Genomic DNA, 19,823 nt, shown 5'->3' on the forward strand with positions numbered 1-19,823 from the left:
CAGTCGGCTGCAGTCGACACAGGGCTTGAACCCGGGCATTCCTACCGGCACCGTCGGAGTCGTTCAACTTCGAAGAAAGATCAAAATGATCGAAAAAGTTTAGTCAAAAATTTACTAAGGGTATAATTCTTCCAGATCAGCGCTTGCTGGCGCGGAAAAAAGAAGATCTGACGTCAGCGCGCGAGGGCGGCGTCTTAAGTACTCCGTCGACACCATCACGGCGCCAACGACGCTGACGACGGACGCGGAGCCTCAGACGACGCCTACAGACACGCAAGGGTACTGCTACGCAAAGGTTTCTGGATCCAGTCTGACGCCAGGGGATATTCTAAGGTAAGGAATCTAATACTAACCTGTTTCTTTCAGATTCTACTGACATTCAGCAAAGGCAGGAGGCAGGAGACTTCTTCCATACAGGAGGTCTGCCAGTTTAAACAATGCATGACAATGTGATTGCTATATAATAAGAGATGTGTATTGTGACTGCTTCCACCTTACAAGACTTTAAAAAAATCAAAGATGACTGAGGTACCTGAACAAGTGCATTGTGTGTAAAGTTTTGGTGCTGTGTTAAAAATGAATAAACATTGATCTAAAAACAATTTCAGGATATACTGATAGCTGCAACAACTGCACATTCATTTAAGTTGGGCTGATTTAAAATGTCAGTGGCTATCCTGAAAATATGGTATGATTACAGCGTTCCAGGATCAACAATTGACACCTATGACCGATACAATCAGCTAAAATGGCATGAGCCATTAAAGTTTCATTGCAATCCAAGAAAGGATGTCTACAGACACACTTACCTGTTGTAAATCTGGCCAGTCCACAAGAAGCAGTTTACTCGGAAGCCCTGAAATTAAATTCATTCTTACAAAATCTGTAAATCCTCGCCAAGCAAAACTCAACTCTTTGGTTTCAGGGAGCCCAGGAACAAACTTTATCCCTTTAACGATCATTGTCTGTGTGCTTGTCTAGGAGGGAAACAGAGTAGATGCATTTATGTGAGCATTACACAAGAACTGAGGTCAATCAAAAAATAATACCCTATTACACATCACAATGACTACAATGGATGCGTGATTTAATGAATATCAAGTGAACACAACTTTGGAAAGTGAAAGGACAATTTTATTAAGAGAATCTACTTACCTAGTGGGTGCCATCTTTAATATGAATGGCAGACCTATTGGCAATGCATATGCATATTTCACACTCAATGCTATAACTTACTCAACCAATAACCTGAGATTTAAATAAAGAGCTAAAACAAAACGTCTAGAGTGCGATCAGCACCTTCCTAGTGGAGGTACAAGTCCTTTTCTGCAGCAGACAGCTTAGGATACTATGGAGTTGTGGTCTTCTGTATGCGTTTAATGACCTCATGTGCTGGAATGCCCAGCTGGTTGCTAGGATGCATTTGTGAATTGGTGATTCCATCTGAGTTGGCTGTTTAAGGTTGCTATGGCTGCCTGTGGTCTCTGTTCCATTTATCTTCTCTACAAGTCTTTGCCACTTTCTTCTACAAGGGGTACCTAACAGAGGTACTACAATGCAGACACAAGTTCTTGCTTTAAACAGGCTGCTAAGGTTTCAGAAACATCCATCATTGGCCCCTCAATCGCAGAATATCAGATAATCGTGAAGCGCCCACACCCCTACATCTCTTCTTTTGTTCAAAGTGAATAAGTAAACCGGTTACCCCTGTCCTAGAGATATTTAAAATACAGGTCAGGTCTGCAGCCTTATATGCAGCCGAGCTCTGGGGACATACTAACACATGTAACCTGATGAAAGCAGAACATTCTTTCATGCGGCATTTGTTTGATCTCCCGCAAAGCACACCTTTGCTCTCACTACGTTTGGATTAGGGTCTGGAACCTATTACTGAGCTGGCGGCAGCCCGACCTTTACTCTGTTGGAGAAGGTTCTGGTCTGTCCCGGAGCTGGAACCGTTTAGAACAGAATTTAAAAACATTTGGGGGCAGTTAAAGACCAAGAACATACCATGGCTAACACACGTTAAGTTCCTTCTCTACCAAATCGGCCTTCCCCAACTTTGGGACACACCGGAGGAGAGCTGTTTGAGGACCCAAAGGTCTGTCCTGGTGGCAGCCGTTAAAGCGTATAACCTCAAAAAGCTACATTCCTCTAAATCCCTGGGCAGACTATCTAATGAGTTTTTTTACAATCAAAGATGAAGTCAGGATGGAGGCGTTTTTGGACTTGGTGCAACCACCACTGGCAAGAAAGCTCTACATTCAACTGAGACATGGCTCCCTACCAGTCGGAGAATTTACCTCAAGATGGGCCAAAGCGACGAAACCTAACTGCCCTGCCTGCAATCATGATAGGGAAAACATTATACACATCCTCTTTTTCTGCCCAGCATATGGCGAAATTAGGAAGTGTTGGATCATTCCACTTTGCAAGAATTTGGGCTTTAGGCACTGTGCTCTCGCCCGTAGAGTCTTAACTTATGATACTACCCCCCCATTGTCTTCGCTGTTTCCAGGTTTCTTCTCGGTATGTGGAGGAGAAGATCTGTAAAAATCCACAAGGACTAAGGGATGACCGCTTTCATTTATAACTATTACTTTGATATCTACTGTTTAATAATTTTTTTACTTGATGTATTTACATTTTAACACTGTGCTTGTACATATTTTATGGCACTTTTATGGTCTAAGACCGAAATAAAGTTATCAAAGTAAGAATAGAGGGAACAACCAATGAAACATTCTCTAATTTTGACAATACTCAAACTATAACATTGGTTAAAATGCCCTTAAACTGCCAATGTTCTCCTGATACAAATAAACCTGTGCCACAATTTCTAATGATGACCATTAGCCTGAAGAATACTGGTCTCAGCAAGATTTTACAATTATGTACAAATTGGGGAAAAGTATAAATCAAATGGTAAAGATTCAAGTTTGTCCCCACAAAGTCTACATTATTGACAGGAAAATGTAGTGTCCCTCTGTCAATATCCTCCAAGATTGGCAATGGGAATCAGAAGAAAACAAAATATCATTAATTTAGTCCTGATACTTTGCTTGGTGTGTTCAGTAAAATACTACATTTGTGTCTTCAATATAAAATGTGACAGTTTAGGTTTGCTAAATCTTTCCAAATTTCCCTGAAAGGAAATATTTTCTTGTTTTTTTGTCCACAGTTTTAAAATCTGCATACAGAACAGAGTTGTGCCATAATTATTATTTAATCACAGTTTGGTTCGGAAATTTGATTTGGGTTATTTGCCCACAGACAAGTTTGTTCCAAAAGATTACGGATGAATTTGACCTGTAGCAGAGATGACAGCATATCCTTTCCAACACAGATCAAATGATGTCACAAAGCAGGTGCCATGATAACCAAACCAAACTCTAGCTTTAGTTGCAAACGAGGACTGAAACTCAGCAAATAGAAAATATAACTAAGGCAATTACTTAAAAATTTGCCAAATTCCTCATTCAGCATGTCTCCAAACGTGAGTGTAGTGTGCCACTATAGGAATATAATTGGCACTGTGAACATAAAGAATGGAGGTCACAGATGTAGTAGAGTAGGGTCTGCAATCCTATGATCACCCCAGATTTTTTATTTTTGCTTCACTGGTTTACGACTTCTCTGGCTGTGGGCCTGCTAATCAGACCCACAGCCTTGCTGTTCTCTCACTAAATTGACACGTGTACCTTAGGTGCATTTACCAATTGGTACTGGGCCACCTTATCAGACCCTGTAACTCAGGGCATAGGTGTACCCAGGGCCTACCAGGGGCTGAAGCATGTATTATGCCACCCCTGGCTGGCCATCTAAATCTGACAACTGGCTGCGCGACAGCTGGGGCAAGGTGGTGTAATCACCCTTTGCTTTAGATATAGCATACCTATATCTAACCCTAAAATGGACACCCGTATTCCTATCAGTCACCCCTATGGCAGGCCTTGACAATCCTGAAGGCAGAGTGCTTTGAATCGTGTGAGATGGTGCTCTGGCATGAGCTGAGCCCGTTTGCAGCTTGCGGAACCAAGTCCTAATAGCTGTTCCATGATAACGCGTACCATATACTCTTAAGTGCATTATAATCCTCGCGGTTATATGCTAACTCTGGTATCGCTTTATCAAAACATGTCGAGTAAGGTGTCATACGAATTGGAATACTAACCCCTCGCCAATTCTGGCGACGGGGTTAGCATTCCACCCATCTAGAGGGACACGACATGTATGTAACTGTGAACCCCGGTTAAAGTTAACTCAAGCCTCAGCATCACAAAATGGATGCTGCCACCACAGACACAAGTCTGACCTCCTGCTGCTGGGAGTCCTTCCAGCGAGGGAGGCTTGGACAAAGGGTTTCCTGTCAGGGGCGGTGCTAGCACCATCCCAGACAGGGTTTTGTGTATCCTGGGCAGGCAGGGCTTTAGAGGAAGGTGACTGCAAGTGGCACCCCGGTGCTCACTATGCATCTGCCGGCTAGAACCAGCTCCAGGGGCACACCAGCCCCTGAGCTGGGGAAAGTCCGGCATGGGAGAGGGGTGTAACTACCCCCCTTCCTGGTCCCACCCATGGGCAGGACCTAGTCGCGTGCCAGCCCCTTTTCCTAGTATAAAGATAGGAGCGGGCCCCCTTCCAAATTAGATCATCTTTGAATCCTGAAACTACTTTCTACGAAAGGAACTCAAGACTTCTTCCTAAGATTTCTCCCTTGTGATTAAGGAGTAGTCACCCTGCATCCGCAGGCACCATCCAAGCATCGCGGTCTGCTGTAAGTCTCTCCTCCGGATCAAGACTGCCCAGCTCGACGAGAACCGGCTTCCCTGGCACCTCTGACCTCTACCTACATCGTCAGCTCAGCTGAGATTCGTGGGTGTGACGAGACCTCGAGGGACCGGCCATCTTCAGGACTGCACGACGCTTGCCCAGCACGACCGCCGAGGGATCCTCGAGTGAGTGCTTTGGGGTTTGAGAAGCCCCAACCCTGAGCAGCTCCAGCACCGAAGTTCAGCCTCCCAGCCTCCACGAGATCTGCGTGGAGCCCTTCTGCTCTTTGCTGCTCACCGCGTTGTCTGGCTACTAGCCTGCTGGCTTGTGGCCTTCCCGACGACGAACGACGACATTTCCAACGCTGGTCTGGTTGCTCCAGACTGGCCCTTGCTCCCCTCCAACAGAGGAGCACCCCGGACCCTCCTGGTCCACTCCAGATGCCATTTTGAGTCCACCACGTGGGCTTGCATTTGCCAAGACTTGTTGCCCCAATCCTGGGTCCAGCGACGTCAACAGCAGATACTATCGTGGAACAGCTCGCACTTCCATCCTGCTCACCAACAACGCCTCCTGGTCCGTGAGACTGCAGAGCCCAGCGTCGCCCACTCACCTGGTCGAGGTGACTCCATCCGGTGCCATCCTGGTGCCCATCTAATCATTGGCTAGTGATTCAGAACTTGGCCCCCTCTGCTTACAGGTGTCTTCCATCTTCGATCCAGGCTTGGATCCATCCGAATCTCTTCACTGGTCGCCTGCCAGCAACAACTTCTTTCAGGCTCCATAGACTGCAAAGAGGATTCCCGACGTCTTTTCAGACCTATGCAGCCGCAGCCGCTGGGCTAGGTAAACTCAGCATTTCGGTGCTCCAGCATAGCTTTGCTATCCAAGGGTCCAGATCCTTTTTCGTTTCAGCTCTACCTAGTCGGATTCGTCCGATAACACTAACTTTGTAATTCCTAGCAACCATAGACTTTGTTCCGCATCCCGCGTGAGAGTGCACACTCTGCACCCGATCTCCCTAGGCCTCCTGCTAGTAATCTGAAGGTTCAGTAGTGAAGTCCTAGCGATCCCAAAGCCTATTAGAGTAGTACTTACCTGCTAGTAATTTCGCATTCCACTTTTAGAGTATATGCTTTTTCGTGCCCCTCGGGCATTTGTGTAAATTGTGCGATTTGAGTATTTTCCTAAGAGCTTTGTATTGTGCTTAGCACCCTGTCCTCATAAAGAGTCCAGGGTTGTTGTGTTCTAAATAAATATCCTTTTATTTTCATAACAACTTGTGTAGTGTCCTTTCACTTGGTGTTCAAGGGGTATATGTGATGGTATAACAGCTGGCTTAACACGCCCTCTAGAGTTTAGCCTAAAGACTGCTCTTGTCCATGCTACTAGGATAGCTGGTCTACGGTTGACTTACAACCAATCATCAATAAGGGTTGTTTGGACTAATACAAAGTGCTCACTAGAATAGTGAACATTATATATCAGGCCAACTTCTCACAACATGCAGTCTACAAAAAAAGTTTCTTCCCTTCAGAAATGGACTTTCTAATGGATACTCTATCTAACTACAGATTTTCACTTTCTGAATACCCAAAAGTGCAAGACTGGATTTGGGGATTGTTCTCAGCACTGATCCTGCAAGCCAGCACCTGGAATGGTGTGGCTCCTCAATTACTTGATACCACCATGGAAGTGCTGTAGGAGTAACATAAATGGGCCACCCATGCCCGCTGATGTCAGTTTCTTTCTGGATGTCCCCGGCATTGGACACTGAACTTACAAACTGCTTAGATGTGACAGTAAGCAGATCTCTAAATTGAGATCTTTTTATGGGAAGTGAAGAGTCCATTCCTCAGAATGGGCGATAGGAGGGCGGCGAGGAATCTGCAGTTAGTTACAGTATCCACCAAAAAGAGCATTACCAAAAGACGGTAAACTGTTTTTCTCACTACTTCTTCTAATTGCAGATTCCTCATCTTGTAAATAGATACCAAAGCAGTACCTCCCAAGATGGTGGTTATGTGGAATGGCTCAAACAAAAAGTCCTGCAGTATCGAACGGTATTAGTACAGTTTTCAATGAACTTGGCTATCAAAGCAATAGTACTTCACGAACGAACAAGTTATTTACCTTCGGTAACGATATAACTGTAAGAGACATATTAGTTATAGATTGTTTACCTTAGAATTACCCCCACATTGTGCAAAAAGTTGTTATGGAGGAACAAAAATCTATCAACTTACTTAGTCAAAGGGAACATCAAATTACCCTATAAATAGTACAATGTCCGATTCGAATTTTTATAAATAATTCAAAAAATACACATACCACAATGCCTTCATTTGGAAAAAAACAATAATTTATTTTTGTAAAAGGAAAAAATAATAAAGTTACACATATATAGACATCTGCATAATAAACATATATATACATAAACATAAACCAATTTTTTGTTTTCATGGAGAGACGACTGCCAGCCAAGTTAACCTTGCAGACTTCGGGTGGATGGTCAAAAGCTGTCAAATGTCGTGGCTCAATCTCCACGCACGAAGGAGAACACTCCCCTGCTGCTGTAACAGAAGATCCTCCCAAAGGGGCAGCCTGATCGGAGAACAGATGGCCATGCTCACCAGCTCAGGAGACCAACATCTCCGACTCAGTCTGGAGCCACAAGGATGACTTTGGCCTAGTCATTATTGATCTTCTTGAGAACTCTGGGCAGGAGTGATGAAGGGCAAAAAGTTATACAGGAGGTCTGAGCTCCACTCGAGACAAAAAATGTCTCAGAGCAAGAATCACTTTGGAAACTCTAGAATGGAGAACTGCTGACATTGCTCATTCTTTGCGGTGGCGAACAGATCTAACCAAGGCTCTCCTCACTGCAGAACAAGATCTTGTAGCACCTACGGATGGAGACACCATTTGTGATCTGCTAGGCATATGCGGCTGAGTTCATCAGCCTGGTGTTCGGAGCCTGCCATATGTTGAACCACCAGGGAAATGCTCTGCTGTTCCAGCCATGTCGAGGGACACAGGACCTCTTGACAAAGGGTCCACAACCCCACCTGCCCTGTTTGTTGCAGTATCACATGGTGGTGGTGGTGTACGTGAACACTTGTACAAGCCTTCCCATGATTGAGGGTAGAATGGCTTTTCAATCCAGACGGATCACCTGCGCTCCAGAACATTGATGTGGGGTCCGGATTCTGCTGGAGACCTGAGGCCTCCCACCATTGTAGATCTTTTGCAGTTCCCTCCGAGATCTGGACCATATCAGAGAGATTCCCCTGATGCTGAGCCCACTGGAAGTTCAGGTCCTACTGCAGAGCCCGCATATGCCAGTGGGCATATGTCACAAGCAGGATGCATGAAGCCATGAGTCCCAGGAAATTTAGAGTCAGTCTCACCGAAATCCTGGGTAGAGGCTGAAACATCGGTATCATAGCCTGATAATCCTGAACTCACCGTGAAGGAGGATAGGCCCAAAACAGCACAGTGCCCAAAAGAGCTCTGATAAAAGGGAGCGTATGCGAGGAAGTCAGGCAGGACTTTGGCATGTGGATAGTTAACCCCCAGTGAATGCAAGAGGTCCGCCATAGTCTGGAGGTGGGAGACGACAATCTGGGGCGAGCCCGCCTCCACAGATGAGCTGCAACCACAGCCATCACCTTGGTGAACACCCGAGAGGCGCCAAAGGGAAGCAAGGCAAACAAAGGGCTCATGGCCCACCGTGAACCACAGGTAACACCTGTGGGCAAGCAGGATAAGAATGTGGAAGTATGGTAATGCAAGTTTGACACTACCATCCAGTCTCCCGGGTCCAGGACAGACAGGCCTTGAGTCAGCATTTTGAACTTCCCCTTCTTGAAAAAGAAATTGAAAGGGTGCAGGTCTAGGATAGGACGAAGGTCTTCATCCTTCTTGGGCACCAGGAATTAGCAGGAATAGCATCCCCAACCTACTTCTGGCATTGGCACCCCTTGGAGAAGAGAGTTGTCACTTCTTGGCGGAGCAGGTATGATGGCCCTCCATCAGTCTGTCGCAAGCAGGTGGAGCGGTAGTCACAAAGGGGAGGGAGTGGCCCTTTCAGTCTGATGTTATAGACCTTCAGTGGGGTAGTTGATGCTGCATCCTGCTTCTCACTAGGTGCCCGTGATGGTAAGAGGGCAAACTAGAAGGGTTTGGTGGCTGCAGCTGCTGGGGAGAGGGGCTGGCCCGACAACTGGCTGTCCGACCCACAAGGTCTGTGGGTGCTGTATGTTCGGCCACACAGAGGCGGAGAAGCTTGAGTGCTGTGGTAGTTGAGTGGGTTTAAACGCCGATGGAAGCCCGTTCCGTGGCTACAAAGGGAGAGAAGGGTGGACTGGTGGTGGGAAGGGGCCATGGAAAGACCCAAGGGCCTCACCGCAACCCTGCAGTCCTTGATGCGCTCCATTGCGGAGTCTGTCTTGTCTTCGAAGAGATGGGATCCATTAAAGGGCATGCCCATAAGCAATGCTTAGACATCCCCTGAATAGCCAGTTGTTTTCAGCCAGGCATGGTGCCGTAAGGCCACCATTGAGGAAACCGCCCAGCCCAATAAATCAATGGTATCCAATTCACATCTGATTGCCAACTTCGCTTCATCTCTCCCGTCAGCAACAGCTTGGGAAAGTATGGTCTGGGCCTCCTCCAGAACCTTGGGCACACCTGCACAACAGAAGCCCACAGAGCATGGGAGTACCAATCCAAAAGGCACACAGTGTTCACAGCGACAGTGCCCGGCTGGTGGAAGAAAACATCTTCTTGCCTAAGGTGTCCAGCCTCTTGGATTCCCTATCCAGCAAGTCGGTAGGAAATGCGTCAGGATATTACACAGGAAATGGAGGCTTGGCCAAGCAAGCTCTCCGGGTAGGATGTTGTGTGAGGAAATGAGGGTCTCCTGAGGCAGGGAAGTGACAGAGGGCAATTGTCCTGTTCACAAGATCCCCTCTGCTGGGCTTGGACCTTGTTTCAAGCAGGACTTCTGTAAGGGCTTCATTAGAGAAGTGGTTTTGAGGGGGTCACTCCAGGATGAAGCATCTCTGTCAAGACGCAAGTCTTGACTGCCACTGAGGGTAGGCTAAAGTCCAGGACCTCAACTGCCTCTCTCACCACCATTGCAAGTGACACCCCCTCTTCCGTACCCATGGTACAGGGAGAAAGCATGCTAGTATCTGGAAAAGTGTCCAGTCTACTGGCCTCTGCCAAGTCCTCACACCACTCCACACTGGAATCCAAGGACTGGCATTCTTCAGGAACCAGCAACTTGCCCCTCCCAGTCCTCCCCAAGCCCTAGCCCATAGGAATAGGGTTCATGCTCCAGCCTGGAAAGCATGGCTCCAGACGGCACCATTCCTGTTCCATGTCTGAGTCGGGAGGGTTAGCATCAGGACTGGTGCCATAAAAGGTCAAGATGGTACAACTGGCGCCAGTCCAGATACATCCGTGGATCAGAGGAACCCAACTGGAGCTGGGGATGGAACCACCGACTTGGAACCACTAGGCACCCCTCCCCAACCTGCAGGCCTGAAGGCACGCCAGCGGGAGTGGGATGCTCAAATATAAGGTGCATGGCCTCATAAAACTCTTGAAGTTAAGCAGGGGTCGCTCTAAATCCCGGAAACTCAGAGAGGTGTGGAGTCAGCCCAGGAGCAGGCTCAGACAGGGAGCCTTGCCTCTAATGACGATGCTCCCTAGTCTTGTCTGAAGACTGCGTTTGATAAAGCGAAGTCAAAGGCCTCTTTGACTTCTTACTTTTCTTCTTTTTGTGGGACTTACCCAAGTGGGCCGACAACCTTGAATGAGAAGAGGACCTTGGACTCTGCAATCGACCCAGGGACCTTCCTCCCGACTAGGAAGCGCATCGGGCAGTAAGGAGCTTGAGAGACTGTTTGGTATGGTGACTGTGTGTATGGTGCAGCAATCGGTGGAGGTCTTCGGGTCATGGTCGCGCTACAGGCACCAGAGGCAAACAAAATGCGGGCCCGGCACAAACACTAGTCAATTAAAGAAGTTGTAGTGTCTGAAGTCAGCCTCCTAGCGGATATCCCTGCCAGACCAAGAAAAGAACTCTCAAAAACTTGACAAAATGTCAAAGAAGCACAGTCAAAAAGTGATGGACAAAGTGGCTTGCTTTGGAACTGCGCTGAGTGGAGTAGAAAGAAAAGAACTGACGTCAGCGCCTATATAAGCATGCACACGTCACTTTTGGCACGATTAGCGCCACACTGAGCCAAACAACGCCATCAACTGGAACACAGGGTTACGGGTTCTGAAAAGCTTCCAGATCCAGTCTGACGCCTGGGGGATAATTCTAAGGTAACTAATCTTCATCCATAAGCCTTTATCAGATACCAGCCTTCCACATCCTGCTACACCTGGAGACAATGTATCAAAAAATCTTCGACAAAAGGTTGAAAAAGGTCAGTCAAAATGTGACAGGGGTTAGTTCTCTAGATCTGCGCTGACTGGAGCAAAAAAAAAATAACTGGCGTCAGCGCACTGGAGTGGCGACTATAGAAGCACCGCGCACATCACTTTTTGCGCGGACAATGCCACATGGAGCCAAGTCATGCCACCTACAGGCGCACAGGGGTACTTCTCAAGAAAAATTTCCGAATCCAGTCTTATGCCTGGGCTGGAAGATTCTATCAAATGTATAATTTAAGAAATATTCCTATTCCAGGAGAAGGAAAAAACAAAAGGAAGGAGTTAGAGTATAAGATTGTGCAGTCGCCATATGTTCCAAGCAAGCTTTACACAAAAATAGAGTTTACATGTACTATCCCTTTCAAGTTTCCCATCTGGCTCAGTCTCTGAAAAGGAAAACTATTATGTGATGGAGACACTGAAACAGCCACTTTGTGGTTGTAACAGGCAGCAAATACATGTCCTGTACTTTATAGGCACATTTTGAACAAATCATCATCATTTCCATTTGTTTGAATGTAGATTGGGGTAGGATGAACATGGACGATCCTACAGATTTTTATCTGTACATTCCGTTACAAAACATGCAGAAACCAGCTCCAGTTTGAGTAGATTCAGAAAAGAAAAAATGTAAACGGTAGCTGGACAGCAAAATAATATCTGTTGCATGTTGATGTGCATATGTGAGTAGGAAGTATGCTCAAGATGTTGTGGAAAAGTTTGTACACTGGGCTGTGTGATTGAGCTAAAATACTGAGCTTGTGAACTACTGTTGCTGCTCTGGCCACAATAGATTGAAATAGACTGAAATGCACAGTGAGACGTTCATCAATTTCCACTAGTCATTCGGTGCTGCTATATCTAAACAGATGTCTATTGCTTCGTGAAGGAGATTAGAGTCTGCTTCCTATGGTCACCCCCACTTTTTGCTTTGCTTTACTGGTTTTCGACTTAGATATGGCTGTGGGCCTGCTAATCAGACCCACAGCACAGACGCACTCTCTCTAAATTTACACCATGTACTCTAGGTACATCCACAATTGGGAATTGTTTCACCTTGTCAGCCCCTGTAGAAGTGAACCCTAGGTACTCAGGGCATAGGTGTAACCAAGGCCTACTAGGGGCTGCAGCATGTATTATGCCACCCCTGGCTGGCCACTCAAATAGACACAACTGGCTGATCACTCAGCTGGGGCAAGGTCGTGTAATCATCCCTTGCTTAGGTGTAGTATTCCTATACCTACTGATATATAGACAAATAGTAACCTGTGAGTCACTCATATGGCAGGCCTTAACAATCCTGGAGGGAGAGTACCTGGTTATGTGTGAGATGGTGCTCTAGCATGAGCTGAGCCTGTCTGCAGCTTTCGGAACCATGTCCTTATAGCTGTTCTATGATATTGCCATACCATATACTCTTAAGTGCATTATAATCCTCGCGGTTAATGCTAACTTTGGTTTGGCTTTATCCAAACATGTTGTGAAAGGTGTCATACAATTTGGAATACTACCCCCTCGCCAATTCTGGCGACGGGGGTAGCATTCACCCCTTCTAGAGGGAGAAGACATGTTGTTGCTGATTATCCCGGTTAAAGTTAACCAGAGCCCCAGCGTCACAAAATGGACGCTGCTGCCACCAACACAAGTCTGACCTCCTGCTGCTGGGAGTCCTTCCAGTCACGGAGGTTTGGACAATAGGTTTCCAGACTGGGGAGGTGCGAGCACCAACCCAGACAGGACTTTGTGTATTGGGACAGGGAGGGCCTAATAGAATGAGACACTGCCTGTGGCACACTAGGTGCTCCATGCATACCCCAATTCAAACCGGTTGCTGGGCACTCCAGCCCCAGCTCTGGCGCGAAACTGGAAAAAGGAAAGGGGGTGTAACCACCCCCCTTCCTGGTCCCACCCACAGGAGGGACCTAGTCAGTAATCCAGCCCCTTTTAGTTGTATAAAGGTAGGAGCTGAGTCCTGAGACTTCAGATTATATCCTGACTGAAACCCGAAACGAAACTCTGGACTTTCGACATTCTGCTGAAGCTGAAGACTGCAGAATCTCCCTTGTGGCCAAGGAGTGACCAACCTGGGCAACCAGGCACCATCCAGCAAATCAATGGCTTGCTTTGTCGACGTTCCCGCAGGAACACGAGCACAGAGCCTGACAAGACCCAGACTTCCAGACCTCTCTGACCCTCTCTTCACGTCTGCAGCATAGCTGAGATCTGTGGAGGCGACGTGCCACGTGGGACCGGACATCTTGGAAAACCTGCAACTTGCTAACTGTGCAGCTCCCGAGGCCTCAAAGCTGTGCACTGGGGATTGAGAAGCCCCGATCCAGAGCTCCACCTGCACCGAAGACCAGCCCTCCACACTCCACAAGTTCTGCGTGGGGCCCTTCTGCTTGTGTTCTGCTCGACGTGTTGTCCGGTTGTTGGCCCTTTGGCTAGTAGCCTTTGTGACGACAATCCTTTTTATTCACCTCGCTGGTCTGGTTGCTCCAGACTGGCCCTTGCTTCCTGCAAAGGTGAAGCCCCTCAGACCTTGCTGGTCTGCACCAGAAGCCTATGTTATATCCTGCGTGGGTTGCCTTTGCCAAGGCCTGTTGACTCCGATTCGGCAGTCGACCCCTCCATCTGCGAGAACCTTCGTGGGACATCTCCTCTCCAGCCCCTGGTCGTCCTCGACGCCTCCTGGTCCGCGTGGCTGCAAAGACAAGCTTCAAGACTGCACCTGATTGCTCCTCGACTTCGTCTGGTTCCTTCCTGGTTCCACCCGGTCACTGGCTAGTGACCCAGACTAGGTCCCCTCTGCTTTCAAGGCCTCTTCATCCTCGATCCACCCTTGGATCCACCCGGACATCTTCCTCCTGGTCGCCTTCAGCATCTTTCCTCGAGGCTCCATAGGATTCAACGACGAAACCCGACATTTTCAAACCTATGCACCCGCCGTCCGTGGGTGAGGTAACGCGAGTACTTCGGTGCTCCCAAGGGTATTGACTATCCAAGTGTCTAGGTTCTCAGTTGTTCTCTCCTAGCTAGACCAGAAGTGTCCTAAATCCTTCTAAATCTAACTTCTAAGTTCCCATTGACTTTGTATTGACTACCGCGTGTGTGTAAAGACACTGCACACGCCGCCTGTGGGCCTCCTACTTATAAACTGTTGTTCAGATAGTGTAGCCCCAGCGATTCCCTAGGCCCTAGGCCTTCCCTTTTCACGTTACGTGGTACTTATACCACTTTCTTAATATATGGTTTGCTTCGCCCCGAGGGCCTAACAGTAAATTGTGCAAGTTAACATATTCTAACTAAGTAACTTGTTATGTGCTTTGGCCTCTGATCTCATAAAGAGTTCAGAGGAGTGTGTTAATAAATAAATACATATATATCCTGTGTGGTGTCCTTTCATTTGATATTCCAGGGGTTAAATATGGTAAAACAGCTGGCTTTACACTCCCTCAAGAGTCTTTTAGCCTAAGACAGTTATGTCCACGCTACCTCTAGGATAGCTGGTCTATAAGGTTGACTTTACAACCATCACCATAAGGGTTGTTTGGACTGGTGCAAGGTGATCACTGGAATAGTGAACACTATATACCAGGCCAACTTCTCACACTTCTCAGCTGTTGTGTCCTAACTTGGGCAATTATCATTTATGGGTATATCACATACTCCACAAATTTATGTTAACACCAATCTCTCTACACTACACTTTGCTGCCGTATCAGGTCGGCTCATAATCAGTTTGTAGTGTTGTGAAGTAACAAGGCTGCCAATACTTTATGCTTGAGTAGGTTATGAGATAACACAATGCTGTGTCAATAGCACGACTGCATGTCTTTTCCTCCCTTTCTAACAGCTGGGCTCGCCCCACAAATTTCCCTACATTCCAAAAGCAAGTTTAACAAAAAGAAACAACAGGGTAGTTATCAGTGATCCTACTGGTCTTTACAATTCAAGAAGGGATTGGTACTCCAGGAATCTTGAACAACTGGAGGCGGGTTGATTAGGGATTTCAAGAGGTGGACAGTAGGTGGTTCCATAGAAAAGGACCAGGACACTAGTTTATGAGTTGGTGTCCAGATGGGGAAGCACGTACACACACACAAACTAATAACAGGCAGCCATGCTTTATGAACCTTTAAAGGAATCAAGTAATTTTACGGCATGATAATAGACCACAAAGCCAAAATCACCGGGGACTGTAAATGTAATCATAACTTCATACCACTTCTTCTAAACAATAATACACAGGCGGCTAGTAAATATAACAATATAACACATGTTCATTAGGGATACAGGAAGCCGTAACGATAAGCTGGTGGAGGACATATCAGAGCAGAAAGTCTATATATATGAACATAGATAATACAAACATGGTTGGGGAATACAGCATTATAATCAGGAATGATGCAGGAAGTCGCAACACCCATCTGTGGAGGTAGGGGCATAGAATGAAGTAAGAAGACAAGTGTGAAGAGGATGCATTAAAGCGAAACCTGAGCGAAGTTTATAAATCTCTAGTTCAAAAAGGTATTCATCAATAGTAATTTCATTTAATTTTAGGGCTCACGCCCTGTGTTGCACTGTGCAGCAATGCTTACGCAGGGCGAGCCCTTTTTTTTGGGGTCTGAAAACGGACCCTGGAATGACACAAGCTCGTGAGTGTGCACTTCCTTTTGGGTTCCTTTATTGGGCTTTGTGTGCGTGTATTTTTTAAACAGAGCACGCAATAGGCCAAAGGCGGACGCATTGCTTTGCCCATGGCCTATTGGTGTCTGTTACGTGCACACAAAGCCCATATGTTTTCAATTATCGTGGTAGACTGGGGCGCAATAATTGAAAACATACGCTCGCAGTGGCGCGCGCACCACTATCTACCAGGTTCTTTATATTTCTGGAGTCTGGAAGCATGTTAGATTTTACGCTGAAACGTTGTTGTGGTCTAACTAGCAGTCCAGAGACGTAAGGCTAAACGGGCACGTCTGCGTCCTGTGAGCCTCCTTGCACCCAAATACAATGCGATGCACAAGTTACTACTTGTGTAACGATATATCTGTAAGAGACATTAGTTAATGATAGATTCCTTACCTTAGAATATCCCCAGGCGTCAGACTGGATCCGGAAATTTTTTGCGTAGCAGTACCCATGCGCGTCGGTAGGCGTCGTCCACGGCTCCGCGTCCGTCGTCCACGCCCTGATGATGTCGTCGGAGTACTTAGACGCCGCCTCAGCGCGCTGACGTCCGTTCTTATACACAGCTTTTCCGCGCCAGAAATGCAGAGTCATGATAAAAACCAACACTAGTGCCATGAAATTAGGGCCCTGAAAGGGGATGACCTTAATCCTGGACATCGGTTCGCAGAACGGGGAGGATGGTTGGGTCGGTAAGGAATCTATCACTTACTAATGTCTCTTACAGATATATCGTTACACAAGTAGTAACTTGTGCATCTGAAAGAGACACGTTAGTGATAGATTCCTTACCTTTGAATAGATACCCCAGCAATACCAACCCCGGTGGTGGGTCTGCGAACCAATAATCACACCAGAAAGTCCTGGAGGACGGAACGGCCAAAGAAGCCATCCCTCCGGACTTGGCTGTCCAGGCAGTAGTGTCTTGCGAACGTGTGCAGCGAGGCCCACGTAGCTGCCGGACAAATGTCCTGCAAGGGGACTCCCCGGCACAGGGCAGTAGTAGTCGCCGTGGCCCGAGTGGAATGGGCCCATAACCCAACAGGAGGTTCCTTTTTAGCTAAAGAGTAGCACGCCTTGATACACAACACGATCCACGGAGAGATGGTCTGCTTGTGCACCACCCGTCCCTTCTTAGCGCCCACGTAAACAACAAACAGTTAGTCATCCACCCGGAACTGGCGTGTGCGATCCAGATAGTATGAGAGTGCACGTTTTGGATCCAGATGGTGGAGCCTCTCTTCCTCTGTCGAGGGATTCGGAGGCGGAAAGAAGGTGGGCAAGGTGATGGACTGCCCGATGTGGAAGGCTGTGACTACCTTGGGCAGGAAAGAGGGTCTTGTCCGCAACACAACCTTGTCCGGATGAACAGAAAGGAAAGGAGGTTTAGAGAAAAGAGCCTGGAGCTCACTCACTCTACTGGTAGAGGAGATGGCAACCAGGAAAGCAGTCTTAAGTGTAAGAAGACAGAGAGGACAGTTATGAAGCGGCTCGAAAGGAGCGCACATCAGGTAGGTTAGAACCAGGTTCAAGTCCCACTGGGGCTTCACGAAAGGAACAGGAGGGAACATATGAGTGATGCCCTTTAAGAATCTGGTAACAATCGGGGATTTGAACAAAGAAGGCTGATCAGGTAGCCTTAAAAAGGCGGAAAGGGCAGTAAGATAGCCCTTGATAGTGCCCAGAGCAGAGCCCTGCTGGGCAAGAGAAAGAAGGAAGAGGAGAACCTCAGAAAGGGGGGCAGAGAGTGGATTCACAGCCTTCGCTGTGCACCATGCCACAAATCTGTTTCACCTGCAGGCGTATACCGACTTTGTGGAGGGGCGCCTGGCTGCCAGAATCACATTACAAACTTCAGGAGGCAAGTCAAATGGCCTCAACTGTCGCCGCTCAATCTCCAAGCAAGGAGGTGGAGACTGGACAGGTTCTGGTGGAGGACCGTCCCATGCTGCTGCGACAGAAGGTCCTCCTGAAGAGGCAGACGAATCGGGGGATCGACAGACATGCCGAGTAGCTCTGGATACCAATATCTTCGTGCCCAGTCCGGAGCCACAGGATAACCTGGACCCGGAAGCGCCTGATCTTCTTCAGCACTTTGGGCAGAAGTGGTATAGGCGGAAAGGAGTACAATAGACCGCAACTCCACTCGTGACGGAAAGCGTCTTCCAGCGAGTGCCGCCTTGAAAATTCCAACACGCAGAACTCATGACATTGCGCGTTCTCTTCTGTGGCGAAAAGATCTAACCAAGGCTCTCCCCACTAGTGAAAGAGGCCTTGCGCCACGTCCGAGTTCAGACTCCATTCGTGATCCATCATGCACCGACGGCTGAGTTCATCCGCCCTGGCGTTCAGGGAACCTGCCAGGTGTTGAACCACCAGGGTCACGCCCTGATGTTCCAGCCACTGCCAGAGGCGCAGAGCCTCCTGGCATAGTGTCCACGACCCCACCCTGCCCTGTTTGTTGCAGTACCACATGGCGGTGGTGTTGTCCGTGAACACCTGCACTACACTCCCCTGGACAGAGGGGAGGAATGAATTCAGTGCAAGTCGGATCGCCCGCAGCTCCAGAAGGTTGATGTGGAGCTGGGACTCCGACGGAGACCAGAGGCCTCTGATCTCCGCCTCTCCCATGTGGCCCCCCAGCCCTGCAGGGACGCGTCCTCACAACTACGTGCTCCGGTTGGGGTAGGGAGAGGGATCTGCCTCTGACCCAATCGCGGTCAGTGAGCCACCACTGCAACTGTCTTGAGTTCCCTCCGAGATCAAGAAATGATCGGACAAGTTGCCCTGATGCTGGGCCCACTGAAACTTCAGGTCCCACTGCAGAGCCCGCATCCGCCACCGGATGTGATGCACCAGAAGGAGCAGGAGGCCATCAGCCCCAGAAGCCGCAGCGTCAACCTGACCGAGACTCGGGATAAAGGCTGGAAGATTGGAATCTGAGCCTGAATATCCCGAACCCGCTGTTCAGGAGGATATACACAAAACTGCGCCGAGTCTAGAACCAATCCGATGAAGAGGAGCTTCTGAGAGGGACACAGGTGTGACTTCGGCACATGGATGGAGAACCCCAGAAGGTGCAGGAGTAGTCTGGAGGCCGTAGACTGGAGGTGGCTGACGACTGTCTGGGGCGAGCCCGCCTTCAACCACTTGTCGTCGAAGTAGGGGAAGACTGAAACCCCTAACCTGCGCAGATGAGCTGCGACCACCGCCATCACTTTCGTGAACACCCGTGGGGCGCTGGTAAGGCCGAAGGGGAGCACAGTAAACTGAAAGTGCTTGTGGCCTACCGCGAACCACAGGGACCGCCGGTGGGCCGGCAGGGCGGGGATGTGAAAATAAGCGTCCTGCAAGTCCAACGCTACCATCCAGTCTCCAGGGTCTAGGGCAGCTAAGACCTGAGCCACTGTCAGCATCTTCAACTTCTCCTTCCGGAGGAAGCCGTTGACGTTCCGTAGGTCCAAGATAGGGCGTAGGCCCCCTTTGCCCTTCTTGGGTACCAGAAAGTAGTGGGAGTAGCAACCACACCCTACTTCTGGCCCAGGAACGCGCTTGATGGCCCCCTTGGCCAGGAGGGCCGTAACTTCCTCTTGAAAAAGTTTCAAGTGATCCCCGACACGCGGTGGCATGGCTGTAGGGGACGCCTCGAAGGGGAGGGAGTAGCCCCTTTGGACGATTTGCAGCACCCACCTGTCCAATGTGACAGCGAACCCTGACCCCCACTGGCGTCACATGGGCCTGAAAGCACGGACTAGGAGGGTTTTGAGGCGGATGCTGCAGGGGTAGGTGTGGACTGGCCTCGCTGTTGTCCCCGACCGCCGCCACGGCGGTTTCCACGTCCGCCACCGTGCTGGACGGTAGTCTGCGGCCCATGGCTGGCAGGATGTGTGGGGGCGCCCCTTCCTTGG

At 48.5% G+C, this 19,823-nt stretch overlaps 1 protein-coding gene across 1 annotated transcript in view; it reads right to left on the reverse strand.

The window, feature by feature from the left end:
* SMCHD1 (structural maintenance of chromosomes flexible hinge domain containing 1) overlaps positions 1-19,823 on the reverse strand; it is a 2,274,803-nt gene that overhangs the window by 1,057,616 nt on the left and 1,197,364 nt on the right. The window contains exons 29-32 of the mRNA XM_086965602.1: positions 16,186-16,205; positions 12,219-12,247; positions 9,376-9,401; positions 810-977 (exon numbers count right to left, since the gene is read on the reverse strand). Coding sequence (XP_086821728.1) covers positions 810-977; positions 9,376-9,401; positions 12,219-12,247; positions 16,186-16,205 — 243 coding nt within the window. The remainder of the gene's footprint in view (positions 1-809; positions 978-9,375; positions 9,402-12,218; positions 12,248-16,185; positions 16,206-19,823) is intronic.

Source organism: Lissotriton vulgaris, chromosome 4_1, assembly GCF_964263255.1.
Source record: "Lissotriton vulgaris chromosome 4_1, aLisVul1.2, whole genome shotgun sequence".
NCBI lineage: Eukaryota > Metazoa > Chordata > Amphibia > Caudata > Salamandridae > Lissotriton > Lissotriton vulgaris.